This window comes from Homalodisca vitripennis, chromosome 3 (genome assembly GCF_021130785.1).
Source record: "Homalodisca vitripennis isolate AUS2020 chromosome 3, UT_GWSS_2.1, whole genome shotgun sequence".
Lineage (NCBI taxonomy): Eukaryota > Metazoa > Arthropoda > Insecta > Hemiptera > Cicadellidae > Homalodisca > Homalodisca vitripennis.
In genome coordinates this window covers 98,000,145-98,014,556 of record NC_060209.1, presented here as the reverse complement: position 1 = coordinate 98,014,556, position 14,412 = coordinate 98,000,145, and the positions used below count along the sequence as shown (strand labels likewise).

The following is a 14,412-nucleotide window of genomic DNA, read 5'->3' as shown; positions in this document are numbered from 1 at the left end:
TTTTATGTTTATGATAAATTTTAAGGCAATTAAATTGGAATAAAAATAGGTAGTTAGTAAAATTGCTGTCTGTACATAGAGATTACTTGTTTTGGAATCTTACTTGAAATTTTTAATAACTATAAATATATTTTTAATTTTATTTGAGTTGAAATCAATGTGACATCTAACTATTTTACATAAATTATCGATTTAAATATATGTAGTAATTCATATACTTACAAAATGCAAAGTTCAGAAAAATTTTGATTAACACAGAATCTGATTAGTTTGAATCTTGAATGACTCTCAACAATTTTTTAGGACCAATCAATAATCTATCTAAATTGCTTATTGTTGTTCCTCCCTATATAATAATTTCATAAGCTAAATGTGATTGGCTCAAAAGGAAATATATTAGGAAATGTATTATATTACTCTTCTTGTCAAAAGAATCCTTAACCCTACATAAACCAATATATGATGAAATTTCAATATTTTCATACCTCTAACCAGAAAACAAAACATTGCTGTAAGTGAAATCTAATTTTTATTTTATAGAAAACAGGTGCATGATACATTATTATTGCTAATTCTTTCTGTATACAATTTTCAATTAATAATTATTGAATGAATTAGTTTTAATGAAGAGAATTCAAAGTGAATCATAATAATTCAATTCGTTCCTTTGTAAAACACAATCCTATTATTATGGATAACACAAACATAGTAAATTTCAGGTAAGCATAAATACTCAGTGAATCATTCTTAGCATCACTATACACTTTGCATGCTCATTAGTTTGATCATTTATAAGATGGAATATTTGAGGTGTTAATAAATAGCATTACTTCTACATGAAACAATGTAAATTAAGGCGTTTTGAAAAGATTATTCACAATGGAATCTTGGATTTTTAAAAATAAATAGAAAGATGGTTTTTTTTTTGTTTGTTTTAAAAAAAAGGAGAGACCGATCCCCTTTTAAGCCTTATTCTGTCCGTCCTCATGGGCCACTGGCCTGTGCGAGGATCTTATCAAACAGAATAAGGGGGAGAGTCGATACAGTACAAGGTTGATGGTACTGATAAAAAGTGCAACGGTCACAGACAGGATTTGAACCTGCGCTATCTCTAACTCAGACCCAAAGTCCAACGACTTAGACCGCTCGGCCATCGACACTCCCTGAATGGAATGGAATCATCACTGAGAATTACCAAGGAAAGGGTTGAGTGGAGCGGAGAGCGCGGCAGAGATAGCTGCTTGCAGGAACATCATGGCAGAGTGAGGCACGGAGAACGGCTGAGCGAAGGCATGGAATGCAGAGCCCCAGGTTATCTGCCAGGGAGCGATGTAGGTCACAACAAACTGTACCTGAACCAAAAATAAATTTTGTTAGTTTATATGAAAAATTATTTTACTTGCGTAAAACTTTACAGTAGTATGTCACCTAGAGGAATTTGGAACACTTTGACCGTAGCTCACTTAAAAATTAACTGGAAAGGAAGGTATGATATTTTTAACCCTTTAAGTGCCAACGTCCGTATATACGGACGTCAGCAATTTGTGCATAGAGTGCCAACGTCCGTATATACGGACGCCGGCCGTTTGTGCATAGAGTGCCAACGTCCGTATATACGGACGCCGGCCGTTTGTGCATAAAGTGCCAACGTCCGTATATACGGACGTCTCGTTTTAGGTTTTTTTCTTGCCTTGTGTATCAACCAATCAGGTTATACTTTTCCTTGTTGTAAAGCGGAACATCTGTTTTACAATGAGGACATATCGATTTTATTCGATATATCGAATGTTATATCGGTAATTACATCTGAACGTCTGTGCTGTGAAGAGAAGCAGGACAGCTGACAGCACTGGTGCGTCTAATACATCAGTTGGTTTTCATGGTTATGTTTGTTGTCAGTTTGCGTTTATTTTACTTAGACGTGTTTTTCATTAGTTTAATTTGTTTGTAATTGTTTATTTTTTCATTTGAAAATGAACAGAGAAACACCGAAATCGCCAGTAAGTGAAGGGACAGTTAGGCAACTTCTTGAAGAGGATTATATAAGTGATGATTTCGTGTCTGATGTTGAAAACATTGAGAGTGACGATAACAGCAGTGATATTTTTGCTGATGACACTGATGTTGACCCGGACTATGTCCCTGAAGATTCATTTGATCAACCCGGCCCTTCCCACACCGTATTAGGTAATCCTAGACTAACACTTAAGCCGCTTTACCCGACCCCCTGTGTCGTCATCTAGCGATGATGAGGCTGATCCTAGGCCTAGTCCTACTCCACCACAATCTAGGCCTAGGGGAAGACCTAGGAAAAGACCTAGGAAATGTACCAACTGATCAATCCAGTTCTGAAAGTGACTCAGAGGATGGTTCTGGGTGGGTAGATGTCGATGAAATAAATGACCAAGGATTCCAAAAGCCATTTGCCTTCGGAGAGGTTCCTGGGATCAAACATGCACCCCCAAGAAACTCTTCTCCCATGACATACTGGCAATTATTTTTCACTGTAGGATTGTTAGATATTTTTGTAAAATACACAAATCAATATGCAAAAAAATTTTTTAGCCTACCATCAACAGTCCCCTAAAACCCCACAGTCGTGCCCAAAAACTGGAAACCCGTTAGCTTATTGGAAATTCAGGCTTTCATTGCTGTTTTGATAAATATGGGCCTAAAGAAACAACCAACAATTTATAGTTACTGGTGGACAAGCTCTTTGCAATACATACCATATTTTTCAAGGATGTTCAAACGAAACAGATTTCAGGCAATTTTACAGTTTTTCCATATGGTTGACACAACTAATCTCGCTAAACCTGGCCAACCAAATTACAATCCTTGTGCTAGATTCGACCCCTTAGTTGACCATGTAAACCGTTTATTCAAAACATTATTTTACCCCTGATAAAAATATTTCTATTGATGAAAGCATCATTGCTTCTAAAGGCTCACACACAACTTAGACAATACATGCCGAAAAAACACCACAGATGGGGTATTAAACTTTGGATGCTTTGTGACGCAATGACATACTATTGCTACAATTTTTTTGTTTACAGAGGATCGAAAGGAAGTGACAAAGACACTATTATGGAGAAAGGTTTAGGTTATTATGTTGCGGTGAAATTGTTGGAAATGGGAAATTTATTGAAACAAGGGCTATCACATATTTATAGACAATTTTTTCACCTCACTCAAACTTGCAAAGTATTTATATACAAAATGTACAGCCCTAACAGGAACTGTTCGTTCCAACCGAAAAGGAATACCAAAAGATTTACTGCTAAAATTTGAAGTAGGAAAAACTAAATATAAGAGGAAAGATCATATGCTGATGGTTGGGTTTAGAGAAAAGCAGTCGCAAAAAAAAAACAAGTGATTCTATTGTCTACAGATGACAAAGCAGGAAAAAAACTCAAAAAACCAAGAGGCGCGGCACAACATTAGTTATTAGCAATAAACCAAACATAATCAGGAACTACAATGCATTCATGGGAGGTGTAGATGGCAATGACCAAATGTTATATGTTCCTATATGGATGACCGTAAGTCAATAAAGTACTGGAAAAAAGTTACCTTCAGTATTTTCAACCGTATTATTTTAAATGCATATATTTTATACAAGTTGAATACCGATAAACCATTGACCAGAATTTTATTTACTGTAAAATTAGTTGAAGAGTTATCGAAAGATTGGCTTCTACAGAAGGAAGGGAGAAAATTTCACACCTCCTGAAACTCCAAGAACGGCCCAAGGTGGTGGTGGTGGTGACGCAAGCACACTGACCCCAGAGTCTTTTTTGAAAAACTACCTCAAAAAAAAAGAAAAAAACTGTTGTATATGCAGTAAAGCCAGTACGCAAGTTGGTGGCAAAAGGAAAAAAAGTACTTTTATTTGTAAAAAATGTAAAAAGGGGGTGCACCCTTTGGCTACCCGTTGCACTCCTGCTAAAGCTTGCAGTTTTGAAACTTTTGTATATACTGTACATAGACCTGAAAATATATATATTAGATATTTTTCTTCTCTAAAGTAACAATAAATATCACAAAACCAGCTGAAAAAAATATTTTTGGTTGCTACAGAAAAAAAATTGTTTACATAGTGGCTCAGTGATTGTGAAAACCAAAAAAAACTTATGAAACGGAGACTTTTAAAAAAATAATTATAATTTCTTTGTTTACGAATCAAATTGAGTGTGTGTTTTTTTTAATTGTTCACAAATAGATAGACTTTGATATAAAGTGATTTACAACTGTTCTGAGATTTTTTTTGTGAGGAGTTTTTTCAGACCAAAGTTGGGAAAATTCGAAAAAAAAATAAACCAAATTTCTAAAGGTGAGTTTTTTCAAAAGTTTAATAAAAAGATAATTAGGCCCGGCACTTCTAACATACACATATGAAAAATACCCTGGCACTCTATGCATGGCAAAAAAATAAAGACCTGGCACTGAAAGGGTTAAGACAAATTTTGTACATCTTGTCATAACTTTAAAACATAAATATTTTTGTATTACATAAATAAACTGTCAAAAATTTACAGATAATAAATAAATAATGTTGCTAGAGAGAGAAAAAGTAAAAAGTGCATTTTTGGACAGTATATCAAAGCATTAGTTTATGTTTCAAATAGTACATGTTTGAACAGCCTACATAATTGAACAATAAAATATATATATAACAATTTATTAAACAATATGTGTTAAGAAGAACATACAGTTGTATTACTTGTAAATTCCATTTAACAGTTTTGATGAAATATGAGGTATGATGGGAAAGGTAACTCTGTTAAATAAAGGAGATCGAGGAAAAGTACCTACCTTCAAAAGAAATTCATGGGTTTTACTGAATGCGATGGCGGTAACAAAATAATCAATGAGGAAGGTTTCGCTGGCAGCAGCATAGTCTAGTTGAAAGAAGAGACAGGCAAAGGCGAGAATAAGATACTGTGAAGGAGGGTGAGAGAACGCACAGCGCAGACACTTGAGGGCACAGATAGTGATGACGATGGATGCCGCGTATGGGCCAACCTTGCGTACTATGGCAGGAGACTCTGATGTCAGGCATGCCAGAAACACCACAGGATAAAGGATGTTCCTCTCAAAACAACACAGGTACACATACAACTGCAACAAAAATACACTAATTAATAATACTCAACACATAATTAATTAACTTAAATATTTTGCATTCATGTGTTTTAATAACGGAACTCTCCTTCCATATTGAACTTCAGCCAATGACATCTGACCAGTAAAACTAACTAAATTATGTGTCAAGATCCAAGTATGCTTACTTGACAAAAAATACGTCTAAGTATACAGACGCATACATTAACAGATATATATATATATATATATATATATATATATATATATATACACATACCAACAGACATATGTGAGATTAAATACAAGTAGCAACAAAATGTAAGTTACATTAAATTTAAATTAGCAATATTTATAATACGTGTTGTAAGTTAATTATTAACAATGACATCCAAACTTAGAATTTAAAAATATTTTACTGTCCTTTTATGGATTTCAAGAGTTTTGGTGAAGAAATACAAAGAATAGATCAATTATTATTATTATTGTCAATGGATGATTTGAAAGAATAACTATGAATGGAATGAATGAATGGAACATTGGATATCCATACCATTTATTTATCCTAAACATTCACCGAGATAAATTTTAAAAACTAATTCTAAATATTTAAATTTAAGAAAATTGCTGTAACAATTTAATTTACCTTTTCAAACCACATGACCCTTGCAGCACCTTTTACTTCATACTGAGAATGTTCATGAGAGCGCAGCACAGGTCTGGCGATGCACAGCCAAGGCAATTGTTTTCGTAGCTGCGGCATAATGTAGTGCAGCAGTAGACCCACACAACCCGCTACACTCCACAGAACCTAGGTAACAATAGTTCTTACAACTTTATACCACCATATTCTGATCTTACACATAGTGAGAATTCCGTTACAATGATAGGCTACTAGAGAAATTGACAAGTAGGAATAGAACATTTTCCGATACTGATTAGATCATATTCACAACTGAAATGTGTGATTAGGGTCACAATATTATAGGGGCATACACATCTCTTGTAGCACGCAAATGAGATAAACATAATCGCACAATATGACTTTAAAAAAATACATAAGATGGACACTGCTCACTGAAGTGATGGAAGGTAGCATATCATTATAGAAAATATGTTTTGGTTCTAGAATATTAACAGCGTATTGAAGTTATGACACTTTCATTTCCTTAACTATAATAAAGGGATAGAATAGCATGGAGGCTGTATCTGAAAATTACTGATGCTGTGTGATAAAGTGACATCTTGGCTGGTGGTAAACATCCTACACATTGTTTTAATTTATATTTTTTAACATGCTTTAAACTTATATGTTATTACTTTCAAACTGAAACACTGGCAAAGCTGAAAAATTTTGCGAGTAATATGGTGAAACAAAGAATAAAAATTTAAGATATAAACTTTGGTATCAGCTGGTTTAATTTTATCTAAATTTAAATTTTATACTCCTTGATATATTATAACAAGTTGCTAGACTTACAGGATTGATCTCGGGTTGAAGTGCGGTGAACACTGTACTGCAATGGATTCCAAAGACAAACACTGCTGTCACCATGCAGATGATGAGGTCAGATTTGAGGCGACAGTTGACTGTGCGCTGGAGCTTAGTCGGCAGTGGATCTACCAAATCTGTCTCTTGGTCCCCATTGGTTCCTTCTGGGGTTTCTTTCTTTTCCGTTGGTGCGATGTTAACAGTATGAGATTGACTCTTAATCTCTTGCTTTTTCTCGTGTTTATCACGCATACATTGTTTTCTTTTTTCACTTTTCCGCATCTGTGCCTCTTGCAGCTCCTCCTCTACCGGCCACAAATGAGTCTTAAGGATGTTCCAAATCGGCACTGGATCACTACAACTCCGACTCAGATGATAAGAAGTGGCTATTAAGAGTCCACAGTAAATTGAAAATAAAATGTGTTGAGTGGATTTTGTTTCACTCAGTCCTCCATACGCAAAACCGTGTAGGACGATTACGGCAAGACAACTGCGAAATACACAATACACAGCTGCTGTAAGTGACGAGGCCGCATTACCCCCGAACAGGTGCATGTCTACTTGTTCCAAAAGATACATTGAAAATGTATTCACTTGGGGAAATAATCCTAAACTGAACAGCAACGGAAACCAGAGAATGAGAGTCACAAAACAGTCCCTCATAAAGTTGAGCAAGTCATTACTTTTGACATAAACACCATAGAGAGTGAACTCTCTCTTCGTAGACAATGCTGAATAGTGAAGCAAAAGCACCAAGGCACTACACAAACAAAAGTAAACAGGCCTCGAGAACGCCACGATCCTGTTAAACCCATGCGTAGGTGAGGCAGCATCAGGTTGGACACTCTTGATCAGAGAGTACTGACAACTAGCGATAACAAAACAAAATATAAATGCGGGTATATCTCTATAAAATCCTAAGTTTAACAAAATTGATCCTAAGCATGAAACTAGAATGGCAAGGAACAGAGAGAGTAACGTTTCAGTCATTGTTAAATTTCTATCTAAAAGAGCTAAGAGAGCTAACCGATCTAGTCTTATTTTAAAGTACGAACAAGGAGATATTTTATATTTGTAATATCTTCTAGGAGTCTTTGGACACTCGGGTAGGCCTATATCAACAGAGTCCATAAACCTAAACCTATTTCTTGTTAGAGTAATATCAGTATCTGTTTCTCCTTGAGAACTAGAAGGTGGAGGCACAGGAATAATAGGGTTGGGTTCATCGAATGAATTCATTCCTGGATCATAGTAAGGATTCATCGACAGTGTCATCGCACCAATGTTGTAATGGTGCATACCAGTTCGTGGCGGAACATTCCGTTCAGCCATTGCCTCGGAAAACATCTGATGGAAAGCTCTTCGGTTTGGATTGTTCAGGATGTGTGTCGCAACAGTCTCTAACAAGTACATTCCGTTACTGTTCTGCTGCAGTTGATGAAGTTGAGAATGTGAGGCGGAGGACTGTGAGGGTATCAAAGTCAGCGGTAAAGGTCTGACAGGAGAAGGGCCTGACTGAGTCGTAGCAGGACTTGACACGTTCTGTTGACCACAGTCAACTGAAGCGGTAGAGTTGCTGAGAGACTCCGGACACTGCCACTCCCAGTTGTCCAGCCAGTTGTTCTCCGACTGACTGTTATGTCTACGGAGGATAGAGTGCAGGAGTTTTCTAGTCCCCGGTGCTGGCCGACTCGAGTTAGCAGTCCCGAGACCCTTCTCGTCGAATGTGTAGGTCATCCAGTGGCCATTCTCATCTCTGAACACGTGGACCGCACCGTCTGAGGTGTCGTCATGGGATGAGGCCAGGTGTGTGCCTCCGATGAGAGCCGCTAGCTGGATAGACGTGCTGGCCGGCGGCTGAGTTGATGAAGTGGACGGTAGACTCTGTCTCTCCCTCAATCGAGACATCCTGTACAATGTATCCACATACAAATCAGCAACATAAATTTGATTGTTAAGGAAGCATGAGTCAAACTGCCTAGAAGTACTAAAATTCTGTCACAACTTACTCATAACGGACATGGTACTAACAGATTATTTTTTTATCCAAATCTAGCTTTTAGCAAAAGCCCTCAGTTGAGGTTTTTTGAGCTTAGCTAAAGATTTAAGATTTTTGTTATAGTTTACTCTACATTTAAATCTTTGTAGTTATATAATAAAACATTATAATCTATTATATACTCCCTTGGAATCCATTTATTATATTTGGTAAAATGTACTAAGACAAAACCTTCAAAAAATTAGGGGGTTTCTATTGATCCAAGGAACAACACAACTGATTTTTTGGTGAAAATGTCAATATTAAAGATAAAAAAATATAATTCTAACTTTTCTACATTAGCTTTGTAGTTAACGATGTTAGCAACAAGAAAGTTGCGGACTATGAATAAATAAGGTTACATAATGTTTCCGTTGTAAATCTAACTTTTTTAACTAAATGGCTACTTTTGGGAATGCTGCATTACTGTTAAACCAGGTATTCAAACTATTCTAAACTGAATATATAGTCAAGATTAAAAGAACAATACAGCACAAATAAATAAACACACACCTACAAAAACACTCCACTTGAATAGAATCACCCTCACTGCAAGTCTATACTGAGTGAGACCGATTACTCTCACTCTGACCTTGTGCCATCATGCATCTGCCACAGTTAACATGTTTAACTACTGTACAATAACACTCTCTTGCTATAATAGATGTAGCTAACAACCTCACTGTAGACTTATTCCCCTATTTTCTGCTTTAGTTGTCCTGAGGTTGTCAACCACAGGAGGGGAGACAGAACCCCTCCCAGGGGGTAACTTTTCTGGGCCGTACAAGTGACTGATTCATCCCTGATCTTGGCTATAAATTGACTACTTTATAGGACCACTATCCACTTGACAGCATCTGGGGGAACTCCAAACCATTCCAGAACTGCCTACATGGATTGATATGCTACTCGGTTGAAAGCTACTTCAATATCCATGAAGACTAGAACTTCCTTTTCCTTGAAGGTGTCCTCCACCTCTTCCATCTTCCACTAAGCTATGGAAAACGGTGGTAGATGACTTACCTTCCATGTATGCATGTTGATATAGACCGAGTGGGTGTACCTGTAAGGTTTCGTCTCTTGTATGTCTATTAATTATTTTTTTCCATAGTTTTTACCATGAAGGAGGTTAAGCTTATAGGTCTATACGAGTTGGGCTGAGAAGGATCCCTGTTCTTTTTTCCGCACAAACACCACAAGTGCCATCCTCCAGTTCTTTTGAAAAAGTCCTAGGGCATAAATACTCAAGTGTTTAGTTGAATATCAAACCTTTCTTGGAGAAGAGCCGGAAAACTCCATCCACTCCAGGAGATTTAAATAGCTTATAGGATATTATTGCCAGTTTAATCCTTTTAGATGAAAATATTCTTTTGACCGTTGTCTGGATTTAATAACCTCCTAACCAGTTCTCTCTCCAGATAGAGAATAAAAATCCTCATTTCGAGCCAAGAAACTCTCCAGCAACAGTTCTATACTCTCTTTCTTGTTTACCCTAAGGCCTCCATTGGCCTTTACTGAGGACCCTAATGGGTTAGAAGTCTACAATTCAATGCTGATGACCTGATGCTTATGGTCAAAGGGAAAAATAAAGGCACGCTGGAATGCCTCATTCAAGAAGCCATAAAGCAATGGTGTCATGGGGAAGGTCTACGAATTAACCCATCAAAAACAAATATGATTATTTTTAAAAAGTAAAAGAAAGTTCTAGCTTGTATAAGCTGTTCTGGATGATATCAGGATAAAACACTCTGCACAGTCAAGTATCTAGGTGTTGTCCTGGATGGGAGGTTGACTTGGAATCCACATATTGAGAACAATATCTAAAGTAACAAAGGCCCTTGGAGCTTGTAAAAGACTCTTTGGATTGAAATGAGGACTGAAACCCAAAATGATTTATTAGAAGTTATTATAAAACCAATGGTCACATATGCTGCATTAATGTGGTGGCCAAAAGTAGAACAAAAAACAGCTGCCAAGAGGCTACAGAGTCTTCAAAGGCTAGCTTGCATAAGCATCACAGGAGCAATGAGCTCCTGTCCAACCCTGGGAAAAACTTGCCAGTCTTCCAAACAGAAGTCATGGCAATAGAATCATGTGCCAGAAGACATACAAATGAGGCCAAAATGAGCATAATACTTAATAATCTCTGACAGCCAGGCTGCACTAAAGGCACCTGTTCTTTTGATTCAAAAGCAGTTTGGGAAATGTTATTTTTTAAGATAACTTAGAAAGTAAGTGATTAGTATTTTGAAATTATTATCAAAAGTATGTTTTTAAATGACAAATGTAATTACATTTCATATCACGATAAAAACAAAAAATTTATATATTTGTGTACTGATCTTTTATAATAGATTTTGCCGATATACAAACTATAGTAACATTCCTTACCGATATCGGTGGGTGTGGCTGGAGCGTTTAAATCTACGATGGCGGTTGCGGCTGCTACGGCCGTCGGCTCGACTGGGAGTGTCAGGGTCAGGTGGAAGGGGAGGTGGGGGTGGAGGCGGCGGTACCGACTGTCGTGTGGACAGGAACAGAGCCAATAGAGGAGTGGCAGGAGGAGGTAGCAGAGAGCTAAGTTCTGTGTTGGACCCGGATGAGGAGCTGTTCTGTCGCCCGAACTGGTTTTCCTTGTTGTTGTTAATATCATCTGGCTTCGTACTGCCAGATGCCACATCTAGACCCTCCCCTAAGCCAAAATCAATTTGTAACATATTACATCTTAAAGTCACTGTATTTCTCATTTAGTCATTTACTCACTTGCTCAAAATTTCAAAATAAAACAATTTATGCACATTAATTAAATACATATTTCTATCAGAATATAAATCCATATACAGATGTATAAAAGTAAACAGAGAAAGAATTACTCTTTCTTAATATTTTAAACTTTGTTAGAGCATTAAATTTAACAAGCACTGGACAAAACCTTCAAACAATTTTTATACTGATCGATATTGATACCATAAAATTGGTACAATACTCTAATGTAAATTGAAGTTTTAAGAGTAATGTACCCATCTCATTATTATTTTCTCAATTTACGGAGATATATATATATGGAAACTTATAATAATTGGATAATTTTCATAAATGTTATTATTTATATCTGGATTACATTTATTGGTGACAGGAAATTGGAAGGATTTAAAATACTAGTCTTATTGAACTAATTATCTTACTGAGTTTCAAATCTACACTTGAAAATTGATTGATGAGTACATATATGTTAAATTCAATCTTTCAAAAACATTTATACAACTTATGCCATTAAGTAGATTAATAGAATATACATACATACTTATACAAATCTTAAACACACACATACAATTTTGAACAATTACACAAATTTTTACAAAAAGATATTTTTATAAGCCAATTTTGTACTTGAAGTAAAAACGCAGATTAATCTAAACAACCCCATCATATAATGAAAATGACATCAGGTCTAAAAAATTTACAATTACCTTTTTCCATGTCCTGGCTTCGTTTAGATCTTCTTTTATCTTCTCCTCTGGCAGTATCTCCACTGTGTTTCCTCTTCTCACAACCATCCTCTAAAAATGGTATAAATTGCATTACTAAAAGAATCATTGATTAGGATGGATGATGGTATATGTACTCACTTCATCATCATCATCATACGCAAAGATGCATATTTGTCTTAAACCTCAACGTCTTGAGTGTTGACTATATTGCATAGATACATGCGAGAAATGCCACTATTTTTTGCCACAACATATGGCTTTACTCAAAATACTATACATTTTTATTTTTTAAGATATCAAGTGAATTTTTTGTCATGTGACTTCAATTTGACTGTATATCCATGAGTGAACTCAAAACTATATTTTCTTTACAAAAATAAATAAATAAATAAAAATTTATTAATGTTTTCTTTGCATTATCTAAAAATCTTCAGTAAAAAAAATCTAGTACAAGTCTAATTAGTATACTATTCTACATCTACTTTTAAATATATACAAAGATATTTACAACCTATCTTTCTTTTAAAAGTGAAGATACAGCAAATTTAAATGTTTTATAACATTTTGTTATAATATGGCTTGGTTTTGTTTTATATATACATATTATGTTGATGTATAAGTACTTAGACATTTAAAATATTTGTTTTATATATATTTGCACAAAAAGTAACTCAAACACTATACATAAATAGTGTTTACATAGTCTATAAAATGAAAAACATCAATTATGAGCACACAAGCAAGTTGGGTATACTCCCTTTTCACATTTCCTGCAGATGTACCTAGCTTTCCTCCCAATTTTTAGATATTAATTATTGAATATAACATAACATAATAAAAAAATAGTGTGTAATTGTAACCTAGAATCAGGTTATAATTACACAAAACGCAAACAAACACAGACCATATGCAGTGATGCTAGATAGAATTACTTGAGCTTTATTATGCAAGGCTACAGAAATATGAAATGAAAACAAACAATACATCAATAAAAAATAAGACTATCAAACGTTGCATCATCCAAATATGAGACATTTTGGTTAACCATACAGCTTGTAAGCTTGATAAAACTAAGAGTCCATACTTTATGGATGATAGTATTTCTAGGAAATCTGCTGAATTTCATACTTTACTGCATGTCAGTTTATGGAGAATACTGACTCAGTGATTTCAGTATAAATTTAATTTTGATAGTGTCAACATTAATAGCACATTTATATGCAATAACAACTTTATAACACAGAGTTTTAGTATGAAAAAGATCATTTCCTTTCATACCTGATTTCTTGTTATGTTTCTCTAACAGTTTGGCCCCTTCATTCTCTACACTAGCTGTTGTATTTGTAGAACTGCCCGAGTCATCTCTCCTCTTGGATCTAGACTCTACAAGAGAGCAAATCATATTCAAATTAGAAGACTTTTAATGTCACACTTTTACAATTGATATATGATATCATATAAACAATTAAATATTATAAAACAACAAATATAGTGAAATTAAACCTTAAATTTCAAGCTGAGCTGACTCTTGTCTGATCTAAGATTAAATATTTCAAGATTTGTGTCAATAATGTTTTAATTATAAATCACCTTTTAGTCAATTTATGAAAATAGTATTGGTTAATCCAAACCAAAAATTCTGTAGTAGTCAAAGTTACAATTATTAGTTTAATAATGACATGAATGAAAATAAATTATATATTCACTTAACCAAAAGATAAAAAATATAAAATAATTACGAATATAAATTGAATAGTGTCATCAAATTTGCAGCTAGAAAAAATCATTGTTTTGCAATTAATTATTAGTACATGAATATTGTTGTTGAATTAATTAGTAGATTGTTCTGTTTTGTAAATGAAAAATATGTTCACTATGCAATGAACATAATGTAAGGATGACTGTTGGATTTATGACAAGTGGTAGGTTAATGTGTTTATATGTAAGCTGACCAATATACAGTGGACTAACGGTAAGGATGACTGTTGGATGTGTGACACAGTGGAAGGTAAATGTTTGTATGTATATTTTGACCAGTATACAGTAGACTTACGGTAAGGATGACTGTTGGGGGTTTGACACAGTGGAAGGTAAATGTTTGTATGAAGGATCTGACCAGTATGAAATTGACTTACGGTAAGGTGGACTGTTGGAGGTGTCTGACGTGGTGTCGTCTGACAGTGTTTCTGATACCCCAAGGGTGTAGTGCCAGTGAGAGACAGGAGCAGGTACTACTTCATTCAGCAGTCCTGTCAAAATGTATTTATTCAGATGTAAACATTCAC

General features: G+C 35.1%; 1 protein-coding gene across 1 annotated transcript in view; it reads right to left on the bottom strand.

The window, feature by feature from the left end:
* LOC124357224 (pecanex-like protein 1) overlaps nt 1–14,412 on the bottom strand; it is an 89,768-nt gene that overhangs the window by 33,697 nt on the left and 41,659 nt on the right. The window contains exons 10-17 of the mRNA XM_046808773.1: nt 14,263–14,376; nt 13,406–13,510; nt 12,107–12,196; nt 11,028–11,328; nt 6,587–8,507; nt 5,753–5,917; nt 4,819–5,124; nt 1,196–1,352 (exon numbers count right to left, since the gene is read on the bottom strand). Coding sequence (XP_046664729.1) covers nt 1,196–1,352; nt 4,819–5,124; nt 5,753–5,917; nt 6,587–8,507; nt 11,028–11,328; nt 12,107–12,196; nt 13,406–13,510; nt 14,263–14,376 — 3,159 coding nt within the window. The remainder of the gene's footprint in view (nt 1–1,195; nt 1,353–4,818; nt 5,125–5,752; nt 5,918–6,586; nt 8,508–11,027; nt 11,329–12,106; nt 12,197–13,405; nt 13,511–14,262; nt 14,377–14,412) is intronic.